Here is a 26,198-nt window from a genome sequence, read left to right on the forward strand (position 1 = left end):
CTATTTGACGTATAAGTAATTCTGGAGTTGTGTGACGGTCTCTCCAGTTGTGTAGCCAAAGAACGGTTGTGTGTCTGTTTGTTATCTGGTATTACAAGATCCACTCTCTGTCATAAGAATAAACCATCAGTTGTTTATATGCTGTTTTGAAAAGTCTTTCGAACCAGACTTGAAAAGAAAGTGAAAATTCTCTCCCTTCGTACACGTTGACCTCGAAAGTTTCTTTCTAACAACAAACCCACGGGCCTCGAGAACATCCTCTGTAATTGGAAAAGTTTGAAGCATCTAAGTTTCCCTCACACCTAAAGATGACTACTTTCTCCCCGTCATGCACCTTCTCATATGCCACACGTGAGCCGTCCGTGGCGTTCAATAAAGCATCCCTGCGTCACCGGCAGCTCGCCCATCGTGGTACCCACCGAGCATAGATGTGCAGAGCCAGGAGTGGCAGCGGCACAACGCGTCGGCGGGTCCGTGCCGGAGCTGCAGCTCTGTGTGCCGCACATCTACAGCAGCGTTGGCTGACGACCCCGGTGCACGGACGCCCATTGGCCCGGACAGCAGCATCCAGATCCTCCTCCCGCACGAGTCAGGAAGCATGATTGGACGCACGTAGCAGCCTTTAGCACTATCAACACAGCGGGTGTAAATTTAGCATCCACCGCCCTCCGCACTAACACACACACAAACTCACACCTCTTACGTAGTTGATTGCTAACATTCGCCGGGAAGTGCGTCATAGCCTCCTCAAGTGAGATCCTCAGGGGCGAGGCGTTCTAATCTTGGAAAATAAGAAATTCTTCTTTATCAGAGCCTATTGGAACACACACACACACACACAAAGGTGGAAGAAGAAATCTGATTTTCTATTTGTAGAGAAGTTTGTTTTCAGGAAATTGTTCAAACAAGATAAGTTTAAAACTCAAGGCCTGCAGGTCATAACGCACATAATGCACAAATTCACATTTATTGCTCAGATCTGATCACATTGTGTCTTTAAATGTTTCCTGGCTACTGAAGTGTTGAGTCGATCATTGATGACATCACGCCCCAACAGTGTTTATGAAAGCCAAAGTGGAAAACGGTTACACAAATACTAAAACACTGGGGGGTAAATTTGCGAGTGGCTGATGTCACAAAGAAGGATAAGGAGAAAGAAAATGTTGGCACTTTGAGGAAGAATGGCGGCGACTTCTGTACAGAAGAGTAATTGGATGTTGTGTTGTTGTAGAATGTTGAGAAATACCTTTCATCTCCATGTTTGTTTGAATTCTGTTCATGACTTTTACCTGTAGCATCCTTTTTTTTCTTAAATCAACTTCATTTGTCATTCATTTACACAACAGAGTGAAGCCAAAGTCGCATTAAATGCAACCTTGCCTTTAAGATTGTAGTAAAGGTCAACTAATATGTTAATCTGTGTCTCTTTTAAACCGGTTTTCGAACTTTATTGTACTCGTCAGAAAAGGTGCTTAGGCCCCACCCACTAAAAACACCTTTTTCTGGAGCTGAAATCTTGTTTACTATAACCATGCCCACTCTGCTGTTATTGGTCAAGCATGGACGCGCATCATCACTCTTGGAAGTTTCCACCTCCAATGGACTCTTTGTATAAACAATGCAATCTTGCCCATTGTTTAAAACTCGTCTTAAAACCCACTTTTATTTGCTGTTTTTTAACTCAATACGATACTCTGAAGCTGTTTTAGTGCCTGTTTAATTTGCTTTAATTGTCCTTTATCTGTTTTTAATGCTCTTGTAAAGCACTTTGTGTAACTGCTGTACGAGTGTCGCTCACCCAGAGTTCAAAGTAGATGGATCAATTTTCCACTGGAGCCTAATAACCAACAGCACTGAAAACCTTGTTATCTTGATTCTGTTTATTCAATAGCTCATCGCCAAGCGTTTGCTCAAATTGCAGGTTTTGATACACAACACCGAAGCCCTGCAATTTACCCATTACGGCTGAAAATCACTTTGCAATTTTCAGGCAATTACCGCTGACCCGCGGCCGCTTCCACACTCAGCGGCGGAACAAAAGGAAAAGTCTTCTCGCTCGCTCGGCTCATTTCTGACCTCCTGCAGCAAGAACATGTTGACAAGTTAATGAATTCCGGGCGAGCGTGCGTCGAAGAATAACAACGTACTGTGGCTTTAAGAGAGGAGGCTGTGAGAGCAGACACTTGGGGAGGAGGCTGTGGGAGAGAGAAGCACAATAAACCCACAAGACAGAGGAGCACATGGGAGAAGCTGAACTTGACATTTGCCTTGGATGAGATGACAGATAAATCTATAGTGTCCACGCCTTTGTTTGGCTCTCACATATATATATATATATATATATATATATATATATATATATATATATATTTTTTGTTTGTTAGTTGTTTTTTTTCTTTTTTTCAAGACAACAAAATAGGTAAAATTAGGTATTGTAAATCAGGTATATGACATTATTATTAAGCATAACATGGAAAACAGTACACTGTTTATGTAAATACAAAATTGCAGATCACTTGTAATTATGATTAAAAACACAAAATAAATTTGAATTGAATTGAATTGTATGATCTGTTTGAAATCAATCATCCTGTAAATGTATTAAATGGTATTTACACAAACCATTTTGTGACTAAAAATGAAGAAAAAGTTGTCTTACATTGGCGAGTAATTAAACTTTAACTACAAACATTGACGTGTGGAAGAAGGAATTATTGAAATGTTTTGGTTTGGAATAACTGACTTATATTCAAGGGCATTAAAGAATAAAACTCAAAATCTTTAGAAACCATATATGGACATGATCGAAGAGAGGAATACATATTTGGAAGACAAATAATGTCTGGTATGATATCTTTTTTTGGGGGTTGTGCTTCTGTCCCTGTCATTGTTTATATACCAACAGTGCAGGTGTGTGTCTATGAGTGAGTGTATTAGTGCCTGTGAACATTATTTTAAACAGCATTTTAATTTCTCTGTCTTGTTTCTGTTTGTTTTCTTTAATATAAGATAACATGACAATAAAAGTAATGGAAATAAATGCTGAATGAATTGAAAACTAACCAGAGTTACTAACAATGCCCTTTTTCAATCCCTACATCTTCTCCGACACGGAGCGAGGACGTGAAAATAAGCCTCCACGCGCCGTCCCTGACATTATCAAAGCCATATAACAAGATCTCCGTGACGGGCCGAAGAAAGCTACACGCCGGTTGCTGAAAAGAATCTGATGAAAAGCGTGAGATAATGTCATGATCTTCCTTTCATCGGTTCTGCTCCCTCTCTCCTCCTCCTCCTCCTCCCCCCGTCCTCCTCTCTCGTCCCTCCCTGCATGGTGACTCAGACACTGCAGAGACGCCACATCTGAGTGACATGTCGGATGAGTCACACACACAAACACACATGCCTCGGACAAAACTCTGCGAGCCGGTGTCCTGCACACGCCTCGATAGATCCTTCTCCCTGCAGGACGTCAGGGAGGAAGACTTGAAGGCTGGTCTGTGATGGACGGATCTGTTTACTTCCACACTCTGCATGCAGATCTTACTAAACAAACAAGTTGATGGTCGGCCATGAACAGTGTGAACCCACACTTGTTTTGCAGACCAGGTGTCATACATGTCTGCGAGCACCTCCATATTTATCTGAAGGGAACCTTTGAACGATCAGATTTAAATCTGATTACAAATGAAAGTGGAGGAACAAACTTAAATAGATAAGATAATAAATAAGATAATTCAATACATTATTTGCTAATAAATGTTGTTTCTTTGAACCTAATTTGTGTGAGAGTCCTGTATAGTCACAGCAGTGTATTTTTTACAAAATACTATATGTCACAACAAAAACATAATAAATAATAGTGATAGACAAAACGTGTAAATAGCAACTGCTTAAAAATACTTTGTAATAAGTAAACACACCTGTAAACACATCTAATTCTCTAGCACACTTATTTATTGTTATTTTTGTTTGATTGTGTTGATAAAATAACACATTGCTGTGACATAAAAATTTGCATTTAATATACATGTTATTCTAAATTAATCCACTGAGATCGATTCATTGGGAGAATGCCGACATTAAAGATCCAGGGAATGGCACCAAAAAAATGTCGAGATTTCAGAAGTAATGTCTATCATTAAAGTAAAATAAATAACATTTAACGTTTTGAAGTTATAGCTTGGGTTTCATCTTGAACAGTCATTACTTGTAGTAGAACTCAACAAGAGACTTCATCATGAAGAAAATGGCCTTGAGGAAATTAAGAATCTATAACATTGCAGTCGGGCCATTCAGTAACTAGGGGGAGCCAGAAACACTATTTTAAATCCTACAGATGGGGTCTTTAACAATAGCCCTGAAAACAGCTCTTATTACCTACTTACTTACTTACTTACTTATAACAGTAATTTATTAATTTATAATTTAATTGTGTTGAATCTCTTGTGTTAAATCATGGTTGTTTGGGGGGGTTTAGATGAATGGATGTGCTAAACAACCTTTCTGTTCCCATCAGGGTTGGCCAACTTAACTAGTAATTGTATCCACAAATATCCTAATCAATACCTGGTGATCATTAAATCCAGACGGCCGACGATCACGGAGTGAATCTCCACTCATACAAGTATGCCTGCGTGCATTATTTGCGGCTGTCCTTGCTGTTTCTCCTGTCCCTCCGCATCTTTTGTCCATGTTTCAGAAAGTGAAATGAGTTGCTATGGAGACTGGCATACTCGTGTTAAAAGGAAGTGGGGAAAGAGCGAGATGTGGTTGTCAGGAGACACTCTCGTCCAGGACCACGAGAGAGAGGGAGCATGTGTGCGTTCGGAGCTCAAGGTTCTAACCTTTTTTCTCTATTCATGTTTCGGTGAATGTGATTGAGCTGCGTCTGCGAGACAAACAAGTGGATCCGCACCTGATCGTTCCTGACACATGCAACTCTTTCTGAGCGCGCCGTGAAGCTGCTTCGTGATCCATCACATGTTGACAGGGTTAAGCGACTGGCCGGTGATAATACAGCCGTTGCAAGCAGTCCATCACTTGATAATGACATTAATCTGTGACTCCATTGCTTCCCCTCGCTCTTGCTAATCTTGTTAAAATCTGGGTGATTGCAAACCTGGTGACAGCCAGACAAATGACACGAGCGCCCCAGGACGCCGGTGTTTTATCGCTCAGGAGGAGCCAAAGTTTCCTTTTCATTATTAATAGTAGCACAAAATCATTTTTTTTAACAAACAAAAATCACTTATCTGTAGGAATAAAATAATCCTCCAATATAATTAAAACTGGAGATGATGCTGACAAGAAAACTTTTCAAATAGCTCTTCCTAAAAAAATTGTATACCTTTTTTAAATAGGGTGGGCAGTTACAGTTCCTCAGGGGCCACATTATATAATGTGTCCGTTGTGAAGAGCAAAAATACAATGGAAAAACTTAAAAGCTAAAGCAACCGAAGAATAACCAAGTATAATTCTAAAATAAATCTCAAAAGATTATAAAATACACCAAAATATCCTAAATTCTAAGTTGTTATTGTAATATATATATATAACATTTATATAAAATCTATAGAATCTCTATATTCAATCAAAATAGTCATTATGTTCAAAGAAGGAAACTAGGAGAACAGTTGTATTTAGAGCTGAGCTAAATAAAATAAAAAAATCAATGACTATATAGCACTTGACTCAGGTTTGGGACCCTCTCACAGGTACAGAGATCTTCTTGGACTTAAGATGACCCCCATGAACTCCTCAGTGACTGAACTAAGACAAATTGGACATTTGTGGTATTTTTTCGTCCCCAAACGGCAATATGCTAAAAACTGTCATGCACCAACTACTACCTTATTGAAGCGTGAATGTATTTATTTTCGTTGTCTCATTCCAAGAAAGGTTTTAAACTAAATTATAGCTCTGAAGCTGAAATATTTATCAACTTACAACCTTTTTTCAAGTCTTTTTTCTACCTTCTTTTAGCCTTGAGCAGCTACTGCATCTAGCAGCGTATTAAGTCCATACACACATGTTAAAGGAACAATAAAAACATTCAAAACTAAATTCCGATTTAGTGATTTCTTTTTAATCCAAAATATCTTTCACCGTTTTCTATATTTTACAACAAGTCTTTCACTTTGATCCAGGGGACACAAAAGCAGGGGGAGCCCTGACGGTTCTCCTTGTGGTTGAAGCTTGCTTTTAGATTTTCATTTCAGAAGTCGTTCTTCAGTGGGAAAATCTTCAAACAATGCTTCACAAATGGTTTCTCGTTGTTTTTGTCTCGCTTCAAAATACAAAAGGAACACGTGGAGGTTGTTCTACTACCCTCTGGTGGTCACTTTCTAACACTGCGTTCAAGTGTTATACTCTTGTAGTGGAATAAACGGAATAAAACGTGTAAAACAGAACGGTGTGTAATTCCCTGGTGTTACAGACACACCTATAATGTGGCTTTATTCTGTCCCGGCTTCATTTTTAGGGGCTTTAACGTGTCAGCTTGTTTAATTACAGTGTAATAGTGCCCTGCAGACACTGACCCCCGACACCACTGAGCCACAGAAGCAGAACTCATCCGTCATGACACGAATATCTGACATGTCGTTTGTCATGTATATCACACCTCTTAAAGCTACACACACACTCAAAAATGTATAATATACAGGCATACTGTAGAGATAAATGCTGAGTAAGTATAAGATTTAAAAAGGAAAAAAAAGAAGTGTAATAACCACGTAGGTAAAGATTTGACGTAGACAATATTCTACTACATGATGCATCTCAACCTATCTTTTTGTCTAATCTGACAGGAAGATATAACACTTGTGAGTCTCTAATAAGCGTGTCCCCATCTGACGGGCCTCAGGTCCTCTTGACCCAGGGGACCAATTTGAGTGGTTGCACAGCACATGGTGCCTCGTGCTGCAATATTGATCCCCCTACCACTGCTGCGGCGGGGCCGCCGAAAGAGGCAGCAGATTAGGGCCCGGTTGTCCTGGCAACCTGCGAAGCCATCTGTCATGTGTGTGCCGAGCCACATCGTGTTGAGGGGACATTGTTTTTAATTCAATCACTTCCTCGCGAGCGGACCTCCTGGTGACACGAAGGAAAGTCTCCTTTCATCAGATGTGACGCCAGAGGGGAGGAGCCAGTCGGATCACACCTGCAATCACCACATACGTGTGTGTGACAACGAGACATGGCTTGACAGGGATTGACGAGTGATTGAAGAACAAAACATTTTAGATTTCTTAGTTTGGTTGTTAAAAAAATAATAACAAGAAAAAAAGGGTTGATTAGAAATCATCTGTGCTCTCATGGTCTACTCTTAATACACATGTCTCATCTTTAACTGCCAGAGTCCCTGGATTTACTAGTGATGTTCTGATGAAGCTTCATGAAGCAGTGTCACGTTGTTCAGAGGTCAGTAGGTGGCGCTATCAGTTTAAAAATGATGTTTCATCAGAACAGTTCAAAACAAAGGAAAATAGTGCAGAGACCGCCAGCTAGTGGACTCTGAAATGAATGACACTGCTTCATGAAGCTTCATCAGACCATCACTAGTATTTACCTGGCACTCATGAGGTCCGATGGAAAAATTAAACAGGTGTGATAAAGATGTTATTAGTTCTCAACCAAAATTGTACTAATTCAATTTTAACTTACTCTAACTGACTTAATTTTCTCTTTTGTCGTTTTTTCTTCACCAATATTGATACTTATAGCCAAATAAAATAAAATAAAAATCATTAATATTATATTAACATGTGTCTTTATAGTTCTTCACCCATTGGTAGATATTTCTAAAGAAATAAAAAAAAAAAAAGAAGAAAAATGATGACATGATGACACATGTCTCTAAGCTTATTTCTAATCTGCTTCACAATATACCATGTGGACCTAAAATCACTTAAGAACCTGGAAAACCTATCATTATAAATCAAAGAATACAAACTAATCAGTAGATTAAAACAACCTTTGTGAGACTTTTGTGACGAGTTGTGTTATTATTGCTGTTTAAAGAGGCTAAGCAGGGACAGAAAAACTCCATGAAGCTGCATCGATAACAACACTAGTGATTTTAACCTCCACGTATGAGGTCATTTGAACAAACAAACTGGAAAAAAGGGATACAAATATTTGAGTTATATTTGCACCTTTGTTCTTCTACTCTTGTTGTAATTGTGAATCTTTACTATCTGAGCAATTAGTTCAACACTTCATTGATTCAGTCTTTGTTTTCTGTTTGGCTAGATTTCTTCTGGCAACACGTGACAGCTCAAATATGATTGGATGAAAGCTCTAACATGAATGTACAATCCTGGAAGCAGTGCAAGCAAAAGGAAAGCTATGAAATGAAAAAAACTATGGAATAATTTAATACATAATTAAGAAAAAGAAACAATAAAAAAAAAGGTAATTAAATTAAAATGTAAATTATATTCTGATTATGTTTAGGCCAGCAGAGAAGGCCTTGCTGGCCTCACGGCCCGCCACTGATACCATGTGTATTTATTTATTTATTTATTCATTCATTCATTCATTCTCTGGCTTTCAAATAATATTTTATTGTAGAATTTTTTTGTGTGCTTGTGTAAAATCAAACAATTATTTTTATTTATGTTAATATTCTGATGTTCATAGCGTTTGTTCAGTTGTGTGTTGGAAATAAAACTTTAGGCCACTAGATGGCAGCAGTCATAAGGTCCTCTTAAAATAACTATTTTATCCAATGAGATCCCAGTGATGACTGAGGACGAGAGGATACCGTCAACTCCAGTAGCCTTTTAAAGCCAATTTTTAGAAAATTTTCTTTTAAAAAAAAATATAGGAGTTACGATTTCATCAGGATTCAAGCAGTACATTTGCAACACCAAGTGAGTCCAGTACTCGGACGGTACTACAAATATATTCCGGCTCCTCCCATATCTCATATATCGCAATATATGGTATCATTGCCCCTGTATCGTGATACGTATCTCATCACCAGATCCATGCCAATACACACCTCTACATTAGATTAGACTATGATATTTTACTAAATCTATCCCACCAATATCTATTTATTTATGCCTACAAGAGCATCTATCAACTACTGCAACTGATCTGGATAAATGCTGATAAGGAGTTGTCTAAAAGGACTTCACAAGGATAGAAACAAGGTTCAGATAAAGATAAGGTAAGGTAAGGTAAGGTAAAACTTTATTGATTGAACTTTACTAAATTGTTTTTTTCCAATAGCCAGCAATTTTTAATAATAATTTAAAAATAATAAGAAGAACATAAAGAGAAAACATGAGCGTGTAAAAAACCTACCCAATAATGAAATTACAGTTCATTGTAACTTTTGCATACACCATGTAGAAAGCGAGCCTTTCTATTTTAAGACAGTTTCCTCACAAGGAAGTTTTCCCATTTCCCCCCCGCATGGATGTTACACTTTTTTTTCCTTCTTCCCACAAGTTCACCGGCAACAAATCAGAAGTGTGTAAGACGACACCTGGAAGTTTGAGGAGTGAACCAAGTTCTCCTCAGGTCTGTCTCTCAGATGAACCTGAGCCCGCAGGAACATCGGCGTGCGGTGATGAGCAGCGGAACATCTGACGTCAGAGTTTGACCACAAAAGACGAAAGCTTGTGAAACACTTTGAAAGAGGGACAGAACCTGCTATCACCTGCTTGTAAGTAGCTTCACTTCACAGTCTCACAGCTGGACTGTGCAGTTACATGCTTCTGAGGCTCTTTAAACACATCCTGTACTAGAGTTCAATCAGTCTGTTCACATCTTTTTTAACATCTTTTTATGCACGTAAAAGTATTTTAAGTAGATCAAGTTTCTGAATGAAAATTAAACAAAATGTGGATGATACTCTGGTGAGGAAACTGTTGGAAGGCCAGTTGCAAGATGACGAAAATGATTCGGATTTTTTTTGTAATTCCCTGAAACCTTATGGTTTGATTCTCTCTGCTGAAACTTATTTGGAAACGTCCAGCGACTCATCCTTTCATGTAAGACAACAAGACATGTGTTAACTAGTCGTGAAATGGGTTGTTTACCTTCCACAGGTTTTTGTTACAATCATAGCTGTGATGCTAACAACAGACCACTCTCTCATAACTCTTCATAGCTCAAACACAAATGTTGTTTTGTACCATTTCACCTAAATCTCTTCATAAATGCAAACAAATATGTTGCTTTTTTGACCAAAACGAGGCCGATTGATGAGACTGTATCAAAGATAATTAAATATAAATGATTGATTATGATTTTCATTGCGAAAAACAAAGATTGGGTATGTATGAATACAAACCCATTTATAATACATTACAATACATTATAATAATAATTTATGATGGGTTAATATCCTGTCATCAAATAACAACCTTTCTAAACTATTATGATAATATATAATTATATATAATATTATATATACAGTATTATATTGTGCGAATTTCTCCAAGGAGATAAATAAAGTATCTATTAATCTATCTATAAGCAGTGGAGGACGCTGTACTTTGTAATAACAAATAACACTAAATTCAGTTGATTTGAACACATTTATGTAATTTGACGTTCTATTATTTGTAATAACATTGTAATTACAAGACATAATAAATCAATAAATATTGTTATAAGATGACATATGTATTTTACATGCATTCTCTTGAAGGTGTTTGTGATGCATTACAAACTAGACCGACATAGAAGATGTTACAAACGATTGTTTATTGAACAAACATGAAACATGTTTCCTACAAAACTTTAATACACTGGAGGGCAATTCAAGTTCCTCAGGGGCCACATTTTATACAGTTTCTATTGTAAAGGGCCATTAAGCAATAAAAAGGAGCAAAGGATCTAAAATAATGGAAATATAATATATATATATGGTTCCTACATGATCGTTGACCTAATGAGGGCCACACCGGGCCGTACTTTTCCCAGGTCTGCTATAATGGAATGAAACGACAACCATCATGTCTAAGATCAAATATTTTATAATTGCCGTGAACTCATAACTTTTTAACTGGGGTCAACTGTTGCAGTGCATTATGGGACTCATGTTTAATAAATATGTATGTAGGTGTAGATGTTAGTGCGACACATGTTTCATGCGCCGGTCCTGAGCGCCGTGAGTTTGTCATACAGTGGTCAAAGTCTCATAGTGTCTGACTGTGGAAGCGATGATCGGCTGTGAGAAGCATCTAAACTCAGGCTGATGTTCGGCCTAAAGTAGAAGAAGCTGTGAGTCCTGCACCATAAAGGCTGGAGAGGCACCAGTAACGATGCACGGCTCTCTGTGAGTCGCTGAGCAAACTTGCATGCTCAGCTCTGCATAAAGACAGTCTGTGTCTGAGAGCGAAGCCGCCGATGACCTTTGCCTTCTCTTCCCAGCAGAGCTGTCCTGTAGCGAAGGTGTGAATCTGACACCAGGATGTTTTGTTAGAGGCTGATGCTCTCATGCCCTCATGGTCAGCCTGTAAACTGGCCTCGGACTTTGCCAGCTCCCGCCCCCCCCCCAGCTCTGTGGTCTGTCCCGAGTTGAAGTGTTTGTCTTACAAAAGCCCCCTTTCACTAGTCTGTGTGTGCAACATCTTCACATTTGTCTTTGTGTGTCATTTATTTTTACCCTGAGCGTGACTGTCCGGAGGTCACTGACCCACTTTACCTTCAGTTGGACGTCAGCTGCAGATGGATGTGTTAATATCTGTTGCATCTGTTCACCTTCTTATTATCAACCTTGGAAAAAATGCCCTTGTTTTTTTGTATCCATGATTGAAAAACACTATTTGATTTGAATCTTGTCCTTGTTTTAAATTCTATTTTTCCTTTCCAAACATAGTCCCTAAAAAAAAATACTACTATTGTGATATTTTTCTTATGGTATTATATAAATTTTGAAAAGTTTTTGTCATTTTTCTAAAACTTTTTTTGGCCTTCAAATCATTTTATATATTTCTTTTTTAACTGAAGGGTTTTTTATTTAAAGATTCTTATATACAGTTAACATGCAATTATTAACAGCGATTTTTGTGTAGTAATTCTATTTCCGACTACTATATGGCAGCAGTGATTACGTCCCTTCGCAGCTAAAGGAACAATGAAATCCACCGAGACCCAAGGGATGACTAAGGATGAGAGGATGCAGTCGCCTACAGCAGCTTTGAAAGCTAATGTTTGAACATATTTTGGTTTCGAAACAAATGAAAGCAGTTACGACTTCGTCAAGAGTCGTGTGGTCTGTAATCACCAGAGTCAAGTCCGCGGATACAAATATGTTCTTGGCTTTCTCGCAATATATCGTATCGTTGTCCCTGTATCGTGATGCATATCGTATCGTACTCTAAAGTTTACTGCAATACCACATTACTTTTAGAGTTCAGAGCTTTATTGTTAGTTTGTTTTTTTCTATTTACAAAGATAATCTTTGTAGCTTTGCATCAATACATTTTAAATGTTTGTATTTATTAAGAAACGTTTAGTGTATATTTACAAATCTGACCACCTCGCTATGAAAAATAAGTTAAAACACACACTAATATCGTAGGTTGGACCATGATGGGCTTTTCCAAAAAATCCCACAATCCTTTGCAAATATGTACTGACCAGAAACATTAATGCTCCCCTTTCACCCCCTACTTCCACGTGATTCGTTTATTTAAGAGATGATAAGCAGGCTGATTTAGATTTTTACTCATTTTATTTCAATTTCAAGTACAATTTAGTAATGAAAATAAAACAGGCAACAGATCAGGGGTTGGAGAGGAATATCCCATTATGTTCTTTATTTGACTGGTTTAGTAATATGGTTTGGATTTGGTATATTGGGTCTGGATTATCAAAGCAGGAAAGTCAAACATGAGGTCCAACGCCCTCATGGAATCCTTAATAAACTGAATATTGGCCTGTAAATACATAATGTACTACAACAGCTGAAGCTTTTTTTCATGAAGTTTAAGACTTTATGTCAAATTATCTGTTCTCGACAAACAGGAAGAATCTGAAAACCAGACCTGTGTTAGGTTAGCATGTGCACAGGTGTCACAACATACTTATATTCTCAATAATAAAACGACTAAACACGTGTATTTCCACCGGCAGGACGAGGACGACAGAATGATGGATGGCACAGTTGATTCCCTGAACGGTGTTGAGGATCTCATGAGCCTGACGGGGTTGGGGATAAACTGTCTCCTCAGTCCAAAGTACAGACCGTCTGGACCAGGTCTGGCCAGTCCTCAGGAGTTCAACCAGTGGTTGCCGTACCGCCATGATGCCAGTCTTCTGCCCATGAAGGAGGATCTAGCGTTCTGGCTCAACGGCATCATGGGTAAGACATGGAATCCAAGTGATATATAAATAGCTGCAGGAGTTTCTCGCTGCAAATGAAAGAGAAGGACCAGCCTATCACAGACACCCTCCTACATCTGTCTGCAGATCAACAGAACGAATCATTTGACTTTTATTTGGAAAACTTTTAGACACACATTAACCTACTCATTATCTCAACGCCATCAAGGCAACCGTGGCGCTGTTGAAAAGAGGCGTTTCGTTCCAGTGAGGTGAATTGTGAAGGAAAACATGAAGCTCGAGAACATGTTGTAACCTGTCAACTTTCTTTTTCAACTCCTGGAAGAATAATAGGTTTGGTTTTATTAGTCCTGCAGACGTCTGCCTCCACAGACCCTGATGCTAAAGAAACTCTTTGAACGGTGTGTATTTGTGTCTCTTGACAGGCCTGGATCTCACGGGCAACACGTTGATGGAGCGACTGGATAACGGTGTTCTTCTCTGTCAGCTGGCTCAGACGCTGCAGGAGAAGATGGCCGACACCACCATAGTATGAAAACACATTCCTTCAAATGAAATATAAAATCTAACCTTATGAAGACTGTACTTTCAATTTCATATAAAGGAAAATATCTGTTGCTTAAAATGTTTGCTTTACCAATCTCACCTCAATCTCACCTTAGCCATCTCTGATGGAAAGCCAAGTTTATTCCGTGTCCTTGATATCAAATTTCAAAAACATACACAAGATTGCAAAAACTCTGAGATCACAGTTTGAATTGAGTTCACTTGTGCATAAACCTTTATTTAACTTGTTAACTATTGAAAGGTAAAACTGTAGTGAGGAGATGCTCACTAGTTAACTTGTTCAATCTGTTATTACCCTTACTAGTGATCTAGTTTGATCCAATATGTATATCAGTAAACTAGTAATAGTAAGGTGATTGCGAGTTGACTAGTAAACCATTTTGCAGCAGCAATTTTAATTAACTAGGGAAAGGCATCATGACTAGTGATGGTCTAACAGTTAACCAATAATGTCAAGGAAGCTTTCACTTCTTAACTAACCAACATTTTGGACCCAACTTGTTAACTAGTAAGTTCAGAACATTCAGTGCTAGTACACTTGTAGACCGTTTATTACTAGTTAAGTAGTTCACTAGTTTAGCTTATAATTGGGTTAATAGTGAACCAGTATCTAAACTAGTAAGGTCAGAATATTCAGTGCTAGTACACTTGTAGACTGTCTATTACTAGTTAAGTAGTTCCCTTTTCCAGCTAATAATTTGATTACTAGTGAACCAGTATCTTACTGTTCACTAGTTAACACATTGGAATCACCTGGTTCACTAGTACAACACACTGTTTAACTAGTATGTGTCTCTGACATTTCATCAATAATACTAAATCCTAACTCGGCTTTCCATTCAACTAGTTAAGTAGTGATTATACTGCTCTTAACTACAGTAGTTAACCTTGGAAAATCTTAGCCTTCAATAGTAAACAAGTTAAACAAAACTACCATTCCACTAGTGAACTTAATTTATACTTTTTTTGCAACCCCGTAGTTAACTAGTACTAACTAGTGTTTGTTTTGACATTTGATATCAATGATATGGAATAAACTCGGTTTTCTTCATGGCTGATCTCAATGTAGTGACGCAACACTGCGGTTCATCATTGACTCTGTGTGATGTCACTAGGTAGAGGTTACACATTCGTTGCCACAAAAACAGTTTACTGGAGTCAAGGCTGTGCAACTAAAGATTCGTAGAGTTTAGTGATCTTTCAGCTGTTTTTTTCTGAACCTCTATCTACACAATCAAAGCTATATAAATTATTTCCTTTGTGTGATGATCTTCATATGACGTTGAACAAAAATCGAGTCCCTTTGTCTGCCTGGACTCAGACAATAATTGGAGGAAAATGCTGCAAAATATTATGGAATGGGCTGCAAATAGCTCACAAGTTTCAGAACCCTGATGTAGATACTTTGGGTGTTGTTTTGAAGAATTTGAATCTGAATTCAAGGAGAGGAGGAGTTTAATTTGCATGCTATTTTCTTATTGTGTGTATGTGTGTGTTGTGCAGCCCTTCATCAGAAGAGTCATCCACTGGCGAGCTGATGCAACTTCAGGTTCATTTTTTGCCAGAGACAACACAGCAAACTTCCTCTACTGGTGCCGAAAGATCGGCATCGACGAGGCTCACCTCTTCGAGTCGGAGGATTTAGGTGAGTCTGGTCCAGACAGTTTAGAAAGTGAAGGAATCTTGGGGTGTTATTAAAGATTCTTCGTGTGTGGCCTCGCGGCATCTGTGCGATCACATGTACATTGTTAGGAAGTGTTTTCAGTGGGGCATGTCGGCGCAGCAGGTTCGTGAGAGCGATAATGTGTGGGTTAATCCTCACCAACCCAAATTCCCCCCGTGGGCAAACTCAACTACTCGGCTCGACTAATTGTCTGACAGGGACAATAAAGTTAACACACATTGACAGATCCGCTTTTTACTGCCTCAGTGACATGAAAAGGTCTTCTCACTCCCTCCCCTGTCTAATGGATATTGAACTTTGATGCTAGGATTCCACACTTAAACTCTCCTGCATGCTGTTTATACACATGTTGAAGATTCAGGCTGATGCAGAGATTAGGGCTGAATCTGTGTCGCCCTCATGCCCGCAACAGCTCCACGTCTACTTCAAACACTGACATGTTTCATCTGATCGACCCTTATCTCACTCTGATAGTGACACAAGTTTATCTCCGGATGCATCTCTGCTCTCAGATCAGTAACTTTTCCTGCCCAATATTTTTCTTTTTACATGTGCGGCGTGAAGTCCTGCACAAACAACCGAAGGAGGTGTGTCTCTGTCTGATGGCTCTGGGACGAATTGCAGCCGGGTAACGTTAAATAAAGGACCAGCAATTAGTCCTTATTTCATCATTTTATTCGTCTTTAAGTTCAAGTAAAAAAAAAAAAAAAATCACATATAGTTTGGGTTTCCCTTATTTTACAGGTTTATTTTAAGAGTGAACTTGACTGAAAGAAGTGTCAAGAGTCACAGGCTAATATTTACTCAGAGAAAAGACCATACATTTACAAAATAAAACCCCTTTCGAATAATCATTCGATCAGAAATTCTATAAATTACTTTTTGTGCAGCATAAGTACCATTTAGTTACGTGCACTTCCTACGTGATGACATCACAGACGAACGTGAACATGTATTTTAAAAGCTCTTTCATGAGTAAATGAACTGGATCTGAATGATTGAAGGGAACTATGTGCTACACATAAAACATGTATATTAACAAAAAGATGCATGTCAGTTCCACCCTAACGAAATGTGTCTGGTCAACATGTGATTGGCTGAACTGTGTCCCATGTCACTTCTTTTAACTTACGAGTAATTAATACATTTCAACATATTTCCTTCCTTCTAAAGTTAGAACAGATATGTATTTGTTAATTCTGGTTGGTCACTTAAGGTTTGAACTACATTGTACAGTTACAGTTGCATTCTTGATTAGGGTTATGTATCAGTAAGAATAGGGCAATACTGATAAAAGGGCAGTGATACGATATATAGAGATATATATTCTGATACTGTAGTAACAATGATGTATTTGTAGTATTGTCTGAGTACTTTACTCTGGTGTTGGAAGGTTTACAGACCACATGACTCTTGATGAAGTCGTAACTGCATTCTATTGATTTGAAATCAAAATATGTTCAAACATCAGCTTTAAAAGCTGCTGCAGTCGACTGTATCCTCTCGTCCTCAGTCATTGCCAGGATCTTGCAGGATTTCAGTGTTTATTTAGCAGCAGAGGACGTAATGACTTTAGAGGCCGGAATTGCAATAGAAAAATGAACAAAAAGCGAAAATATTTGCATGTTTACATTGTAAAAAATTGAATCATTGTATTTTAAAAATAAATGATTGAACTATAAAGCATTAAAATATGATAAAATATAAAATATGAGATGCCGGCCAAAAAAAATAAAATAATAAAAATATATATTAATTTGAAATAATCGCTACAGTACTGTCGAATATTGATCCAGTGTTATGGAAAAGAATATTGCGATATATCGCCATATTGGGTTTTTTCTAAAGCTCCAATTATTTAGTGAAACACAAATACCTTAAAATTGATCAAATTGACTAATATTTTCTTTTTTTTAATATAAATGATAGAGTGCGGTAAAAGGTTTTCTCGTTTCCTTTTAGTTTGGTTTAATCTTTTAAAAAAGTCACTGTTTCTCTTGCAGCGTAGGAAGATGAATGAAAGGAACTTGTACAACAATAATGATATATTTAATCTGTATTATATCTTTAATCGTGACATCACATTAAGCATTAGCAATAATAAAAACAATAATTTGAGCAAGAAATATTTGGGGGACTAAGTTGCCTGTTCATAAAATAATCATCGTTTATTCTCCCCTCAGTTATGGTGTGGAGCCTCCAGGTCTGGTAAAGTTGGAGAGAGAGATAGAAAGACAGGAGAACGGATGCTTATCTCCATCGACCCCCATGCGACTCTCCTTTTTCCCTCCTTCTCGGCTGATCACGTCACCTCCGCCCAAAGCCCCGTCGCCTCCTCCGCCTCCTCCTCCAGCACCAGCACTCTATGCTTCGACCACAACCGCTCTCTCCGAAGCCCTTGATCTTCCATCAGCCACAACAAACCCGGCGCCTCCCTGTTTATCTCCTCCACATCCGTCCATCCCCACCTCTAACCTCTTTTCCACCACAACACAAACATCTTTGTTTTGTACGACATCTGCTGCAACACCGGCCTCACCTGTCCAAAATCCCCCAACCCCCACACGACACTCTGGTAGATCCAGAAAGAGTGCAGTCACCATCACCTTGCTGGACGATATTGTACGTACCCAACTCTCCAGCAAATAACTCCTTACAACTCTCCTCTGTTTAACTTTCCATTTCTCAAACCAGGTGAGGAACATTATTGAAAACCCACCCTGCTGTTGTCCAGTCAAGTTCCTCGTTGAAAAGCAGCCGAAAGGATGTTACCGAATCGGCGACAAGATTCTGTACATACGAGTAAGTCACGTGTAAAGCGCTAATACTTGATCTCTCATTTCGATCACGTGTCTTTGATTGAGCAATTCCATCATGAGGAAATTGAAAAGGGTAATGAATTGAACTAGAGCTGGTTGAGTGATCTGTGGTGTGTCACAAAGGGCTGCTTCAATAGAGGTGTCCAGCTGATCTTTGTGCTTCAAGGACAAAGAATTAAGGATAACGCTAATGCTAACACAGCGGTAAATCATCAGCGTATGGTGTATATGAAACAGAAAATCCTACAGAAATTAATTCTTTCATCTTTCAATCCAGGAAAAGAACAGATTCAATTAGCTTAGAATCCAGCGTAAGATGGCAAAGCTAAGTATAAAAAAGGCACTTCGGAATTTAGATTCATGTTAAATTTAAGTCGAAATCTTTAATTTCGTTTTCGGAGCTCAAATGTGTTTTCTGGCTGTAGTTGCATCTGACGCCAACATTTTGCACCATATACTGTTTATAACATGCACTGATAAATGGTTTGAAAGCCAACCATGGGCCCAGTTCTGGCCTGTTTATGATGGTGATTGGTGGGTGAAACTGCCGGCATTTTGTTGCGTCCACAGTGGCTAATAGGTCCTCACTTGTCAGTCAAGTCAAACACACACTGATGCAAATAAAAACGAATGAATGGGAATATGATCAAAAGGGAGACGTAAGAAAATAATTCACATGATGATAAGGTTCCAGGGTTGAGTCAGGACTTGGGTGACTTAGGTCAGACCGTCAAACTGAGCCTGAGAAACCTAGTTCAACAGTGCCGAAAACTGACCAGAAACTGTTTCCTTCAACTGAGAAAGATCTCTAAATTAAGGAAAATGATGTCACAACATGATCTGGAGCTTGTAATCCATGTGTGTGTGTCTTCTGGCAAGAAGGAGCTGTCTCTCCTGCAGCAAATACAAAACTCTGCAGCAAGAATTCTGACCAGCTCTGGTAGAAGAACTCACATTTCCCCGATCCTCATTCAATTTTAAAATTATGGTTCTTACTTTCTATTCTATTCATGATAGGCTATTCAGGTTCCTCATTATTATTTTTGCTTTTCCCTGATTTTGTGAGACTCCTGTGTTTGTCTTTGTTTGTTTTTGATTGTTAAAGCGCTTTGTGACCCTAGTGTAGAAAGACGCTTTACAAATAACCTTTACTTACTTACATATAGGCATTTTTTAAACATAATATTTTTTTTTACCAAATCATCGTAGTAGTTGGTAGATTGAGTAACAAAAATGACTGAAAAAGTTATTTATTTTCCATTTTATGTTGTTTAAGTGCAGAGCAGGGTTAGTATGTTCGAGCTGCTAACATATGTATTCATGGGTTTCTTTGCAAAAATAATTATATATACTGTATTTTTTATATATAAAATACAAAAGTGAATGGCAAATGAAAATAAAAGGCGTCTCCTGAGCACACATGAAGGACTACGCGGTTATTAATCAACACTTTCGTCTGCAACAAGTGCAGCATGGCAGTGTGAATGATTCCCCATCATTCCAGAATAAGAGATGTTGTTCTCCTTTCAGCTTCCCCGAGTTGTTCACCGCGTCTTTGTACAAAAGGCTCAGGGACAGGCCTTCTGGGAGGCAGGGTTGCTTGGCAACCAATGGTCAGGATAAGGTTGGGCTAACAATGATTTTATTCAGTACAAAGACCTTTGGCAGGGAGTTGAAATCCAAAGGAAAAACAAACACGGTTCTTTCAGGTTGATTTTGCAAAGATATGATGGTGGGGTTTGTCTTACATGGCAGCTCACCAGGGACTTCATCTTTACATTACATTCAATTCATTTTGTGGTTAAAATTATTTATTTTTAGGTATTTTTGTTTTCTGATTTTAACAACATACTGTTTATCACCATTAAAAGTACATTCATAAGAAAACCTCAACCACTGTACTTAATGACAGATAAATATAAATAAATAAAGAGATAAATAGATCAAAATAGCATTTACTGTATCTATCTACAGTATCTATATTAACTGGCTCCTATACTGAGAAAATCTGAAGGGAAAATATAAGGATGTAAATGACACAAAAGTTGTTTTTATAGCACATTTCCATTTTAGAAAATCTGCAGAGCGTTCATAATGCTGGTAAATCATAGCATCAGATTATACTTCACATCTGTTTTTACGACTTTATCTCTTATATGCTTAAACAATTCTCCCTCAAACAGCTTTTTAATACTTTACTTTCAAACAAATATTAACCAAACTCTTCTTTTTGCTGTCAATGTTTCAGTTCAGGCATCAGATACTTGTTTTTATTTCCCTCACACCTTGGTTGCTACCTAAACCTTTACTTTAGATCTGTTGCGTTCGACCCGCCTGCTGCTTCAGAGTCACAAAAACAGAAACTATTTTTACTGCTTTTTCTGCAATTACTGCGCCTTTTCATGCCCATGAACACCTGGTTCTCCGCACCAGACCCGCGAGTCAGCAAATGCCTTATCGACATCACACAAAAGAAAATTGATGCCATAAAGCTGGAATGATATACAAGCCTCAAGAAAACATTATGATTCTTCTTGTGTGATTTATGTCGAAGCTCACTGTTGAACGGTGAAATTACAGACGGGTGAAGATCAACAAGCTTGTTTCAGTGAAGAAGAAATAATGAGAGCACAACACAGTGGTTAAAGATCTATTCGGGGGTAGTTAAGACATACTTGACAGGATTTTTTTTTAAATCTCATAAAATCTCCTTGTGTATTTTCATACAATTATCAGTTCAATTCGGGGTTTCCCGACTTCTCTTTTCCTGGCTGAGGCTTTCACGAGCCAGAGAGGAAATGAAACCCTCAACCTCCCCTGTGGTCTGCTCTTTACTGACCATAACTGGAAAACCTCTCAGGAGTGTGAAACTGCAAGTTTACAGAAAACCGCTTTATCCATTTCCTCTTCAAATGACTCGGAATGAGTCTCTGGTGGACGTCTATGCTCCTCTTCTTATGCTTATCCTCTTCTGGAAACCTACATCCAGTATCCATTGGCCAGACACAGTGTGAGGAAGAGGTTTTACTTCCTGTAAATGAAGACAAGTAACGGGAACACATTTGTTATTTGAGTAATTCAACCCAAGAGTAATTCTCTTTGTAAATCTCATTAAAAAATGTATTCTCCAAGACGGCGTCACACTCCTGGTTCGACAGAAAGTATCAGCACTACTACTAATAATCCAAACCCTTTGTCCACATGAGGGTCAGTAGAACATTAGTGAAGTTTGAATTTCCAGTGAACTAACCCTTTAAACAAGGACATGCTGAACTCAACCCTCTGGATCTATGGTCTACAAATCCTCTGTGTGGACTGAAGCCTCCTTCAGGAGTACTACCATCCTGCTTCATAATGTTGCTTATCTTTTATATTGTTTGTTGTGCTGTTGAGTTACTGTTATTTCAGGACTTTAGAAACTCATTTCCCTCGATTCATATTAAAGCCATTTACATTGGAAACTCTATCGATGATAGTTTTGGTCAGTGAGGTTTGAACAGAGAGGGACTCACTGGTAAACTGGCCTACCATCACAAAGAGCATGTATACAGAGACAGTGAACACAAATGAACGACTCAAACACAAATCAATTTTTTTTTTAAAATCCAGTCAACACTAGTTTAATGGAGAAGACAGATTCAGGTTCCAGGTCACAGGAGAAAGGGTCAATGGTACCAGAAATATCCAGACACGGGCACGAAAAAGACTATGATGATGATATTACCTTTATTCTTCCCTCATTTAGTACATTTTAGTGTGGATAGATAACTATGCCACATGACCAAATTGCTCAATTCTTTACTTACACTTAATATTTTAAGTACACAAGTGGGTTCACACTGAGCAGTGTCCGAAAACGTAGTGCATACTTAATTACCGCACTCAAACGTCCAGAAAATTGTGGATCAATGGACTCTTTTCACCCTTAGCTGTCACAATCTTAGTAACTAAATGGAAGCTCCGTCGCTGAAAACACGTGTTTGAAGCAGATACCGGAATAAATATCTTGAAAAAAACACCAATTTTACCACAAAACAACACAACGACAATAATAACGCAACTAAATAACTTGTTTCGATTGGCGAAAATTGCTGTCAAGTGTTGGCGATAGTGTTCCAAGAACCGTTTGCATTAAAAAGTAGTAGAAGAAGAAGCTGTCGAGTGATTTCCAGTAAGTGTGTAGCGGCATTTTTGAATTGAGACGGTACTACCTCTGGTTTTTATTGGAGGAGCCACAATCTCTCAGTTGATTTTTCTAACTTTTACGCACTGAGGGCAGCGCTAAAAAACTAGGGACGACACAAAATCAGGAAAATGGCAGAACACACTTGAAAACATACTAATAACATGCTCGTGAAAGGAAGCATATGTATAAGAGTTATTATAGCGTCACGACTAAAAGACCAACATTCGTTTTCTAGCAAAGAAAGAACCATGGCTGCACATGACGGACCTCCATTATACAGATATCTGTCTGCTCGGCCGAAACATGTGCAGACCTTTCCTAAAGAGCAGCGAGTATTGATTCACCAGACAGCGTCATTAGCGAGAGGTTTAATCAAACAGCTTGTTAACGAGCGCCAGAGCGAGACTTCGCTCCCTTCACGTGTGAACTTACAGGCCCGCCTCACCCTCCGTCTCCCCCCTACACCCCCTACACCCCCGGAGACTTTTCAATCAGCGTGTCCCTGAAGTGCGCCACCATTGTTGGGTTTGAAAAAAAAAAAAGAGGAAGGGTGTTTTTTTTTGTTTTTTTATCTGGCTTGACGTCCATTAAGCTCTCCATCCCTTTGAAGCAGGCGTCCACTCCGACTGTGTCTCTGAGAGGGAGACGTCCCATCAAGCACCTCACGGTATCATCTGGCAATAATGCACTTGTGTCATCTGCATAGAAGATTGACCCCAGAAGTGTCTGTTTCCAAAAGATGTATTATTCAGAGCATTGAGATTGAAATTCAAATGGGAAAAAACATGTTCTCAAAACATTGTGGAGGGAACATTAGACTTCATCTAGATACCTAATCTGGAGAGAAAGACATAAGGTGGCCAAAAGGTACTACACACTATTATATTTATTCTTTTAAGGTTCTGAATTGGAAGACGCAAATCGAAAAGATAAAATCGAAAGATAGATTCTGCCCCTAGTGGATAAATTGTTGCATTGCATTATTTTGTTAGTTGTTATTTTTGTTATTTACTCACCCCCAACAGTGGTTGTGCGACAATGTAGTAGAGCTCAGGTGTCAAGCGTACTTCGAACAAGCCGGTTTAATCCGGTCCTCAATGTCCTTCCAAGTATAAAAAGGAGCTAAATAATAATAAAAGAAAATACTGTAATAATTCAATACCAATTTATATCAAGGCTAAGCAAGTAGGCCAGTGCAGATGAGATTTGTTTCTTATTTAAAATGATGCAGAAAAAGTGCAAAGATAGAGAAAAGATGGATATAGAATCAAGAAATAAAATAAAGCTAAATGTGCGACAATTATATTTTTATTGTATTTTATATAACTAACTTTAATAGGGAGCTAGCACTTCAGTGTTAACATTTATAACAGAGAGGAGAGTATAAAATCAACTAAATCTTTTTAAGTGATTAGTAAAAACAAAAAATACAACTAAAATCCTTAAAAAAAAAAAAACACATTCAGAGACTACTAATAAATAATATAAATAAATATAACATACATTTTTTAGTTTCTACATAACTGGTAGTGGCAACCAAATTAAAATGCTGCAATATAGTGATTTTTGAGGCTAAAACCAAAAGACAAATGGCTTCAAATGTATCCAATTTACCATTTTGAAGTTGAATATTGATTTTAACTATGTATTACTTATTGTGTATACTTTTATAGATGCCAATATAAGCATAAGACATGGCCACGCAATGTTTTCGTATTCGTTACTTAGCATAATTGCATTTCATTTCTATTTATTGATAGCATTACCTTTTAGCTAATACAATTCTACGTCTTTTTCTACTTAACAAAATTACATTTTTTAACAAAAATGTGGTCTTTCCTTGTTCAGCAAAACCTTAACAGCAAAAAGAACAAGATCACTGATACAAACGAGCAACACTGTTTTTCTCTGGTGGTTTTAATATATAGGACCAGATGGTTTGATATCCAGGAAAGGTTTTCTGGGATTACAGTATGTCACACTGTTGTCTCGGGTATTCCCTCGGAAGATCTTAAATCTGAAGTCTGGACCTGAATGAATGGAGTAATACAAATGAATATTGTTTGGAGAAACAAAGATAAAATAGCAGACGTGAGCTGTTAAAAATGACTCAGCTTTTAACTTTCATCTTTTGCCAAGTCAAACCGCCTTTTATTCCCCAATCTGGGGGGAAATGGTAGATTAGGGATGTCAGACCTGACCTCTGTCAACCTCAACATTTTAATCTGCAGCAAGACAGCTGGCATGAGTAGTCTGGAGTATCCACTCTCTCTCTCTCCCCCTATCTCGTTTGTGTGCCATTGATTTCATTTTGCCTTTTTTCTTATCTTCTACATGAGACATGTCGCCCTTGCAAGGAGAGCAGCATATCTGCTTGTATTATCACCTTCTTAATGGCTCCTTAATGAGGGCTTTATTTGTGATAAGGCAGGAGGAAGGGGGGGTGGTGGTCGTGGGTGAGTGCTGACAGGACAATAGATGGTTTTGCGAGGCCTCTCGGGAGTGTCGGTGTCTCCTGGGAGCCCCGGGTCAGCGTTGGATTCATCTCAATTTCTCCCTTTTTGTGTGTGTGTATGTGTGTGTGTGTCAGCTCTGTGGATGCTGTTACCATGGCAGCGATTTGGATGGATTTCTGGGGATGGATGTGTTGATCTGCCGCTACTACTGTTAACAGACGCTTCACGCGTCTTTATGCAAAAAAACAAAAAAAACAGCGCTCATTATGCGGTGTGCACGTCCGCGCGCGTGCGTGCGTGCGTGTTCATAAAGGTGGATTAGTTCCTCCTCCTGTGTGCTCAGCTGGTTCCAGCAGGCGTTGTTTCATTTGGTTTAATGAGATTTTGACAAAGTGATCCGGGAGATCATTTAGGTTTATAGCTGCACGTGCAGGAGGAACTTGTCAATAGATTTGTGTGAGTGTGTGTGTGAGTGTGTGTGTGTGTGTGTTGGGGGAGGTTCTGGCAAAGCCTCCTCGTTTACGTGCGCGTCCATAAACAAGCAATGATGGTCAACGATCCTCGTCCTCTCTTGCAGATGCTGAACGAGCGCCACGTCATGGTGCGCGTCGGAGGAGGCTGGGAGACCTTCCTGTGTTACCTGCAGAAGCACGACCCGTGCAGGGGTGGACCCGGGACCAGGTCCCAGCCCCGGGTCAAAGCCAGACACTCCCGCTCGAGCGCGTCACCAGACCACTACATGGTGGTGAACGCCCACTACCAGAGGAAGAACCAGAAGTGATGCAGTCCGGTGGTCTTTTGTTGATGCTTTACCTCACATTTAAAAAACACCTCATAACTGTTATTTTTCATATTTATGAAGAACATCTATAATATATGTAACTCTCAGTTTTGATGAGCAACAATTGGTATTTAATTGTTTTCCTTTAAAGAATCATATAATGTATTATTTTATCTGTAATTGTAATAAAGCGCTCAGAAATTATTTACAAGCATTTGCAAAGGAAGTGCCACAACTGTAACGTGTTTGTAATCTGTGTATGTCCATGAAAAACGTTATATGACTACTAGGTACACAATGGTTTCTTACTTTTAATCTAAAAATGTATTTTAAATAAATGATCAATTGTTTTTATACACTTGAAAGCCATTAAATTCAAGAATATTAAAAA

The 26,198-nt window shown here is 38.6% G+C and overlaps 1 protein-coding gene across 1 annotated transcript; it reads left to right on the forward strand.

The window, feature by feature from the left end:
* The first annotated feature begins 9,558 nt into the window (after positions 1 to 9,558).
* Positions 9,559 to 26,192, forward strand: gas2b (growth arrest-specific 2b). Its single transcript, XM_087794536.1, has 8 exons — positions 9,559 to 9,682; positions 13,105 to 13,333; positions 13,740 to 13,843; positions 15,385 to 15,526; positions 16,130 to 16,193; positions 17,749 to 18,187; positions 18,260 to 18,367; positions 25,604 to 26,192. Exons 2-8 carry the CDS (start codon positions 13,120 to 13,122, stop codon positions 25,805 to 25,807), a joined length of 1,275 nt encoding a protein of 424 aa, XP_087650662.1. The 5' UTR covers positions 9,559 to 9,682; positions 13,105 to 13,119; the 3' UTR covers positions 25,808 to 26,192.
* The last annotated feature ends 6 nt before the right edge of the window (positions 26,193 to 26,198 follow it).

The sequence above is a fragment of the Callionymus lyra genome, chromosome 6, assembly GCF_982586985.1.
Source record: "Callionymus lyra chromosome 6, fCalLyr1.hap1.1, whole genome shotgun sequence".
NCBI classification, from domain to species: domain Eukaryota; kingdom Metazoa; phylum Chordata; class Actinopteri; order Syngnathiformes; family Callionymidae; genus Callionymus; species Callionymus lyra.

Bases quoted from the DNA above. Each gene is read 5' to 3' on its own strand.
- gas2b (XM_087794536.1), top strand. From the start codon at position 13,120: ATGATGGATGGCACAGTTGATTCCCTGAACGGTGTTGAGGATCTCATG. The intron at 15,527-16,129 runs GTGAGTCTGGTC...TGCGGCGTGAAG, and splicing joins CTTCGAGTCGGAGGATTTAG to TCCTGCACAAACAACCGAAG. The intron at 18,368-25,603 runs GTAAGTCACGTG...CCTCTCTTGCAG, and splicing joins ACAAGATTCTGTACATACGA to ATGCTGAACGAGCGCCACGT.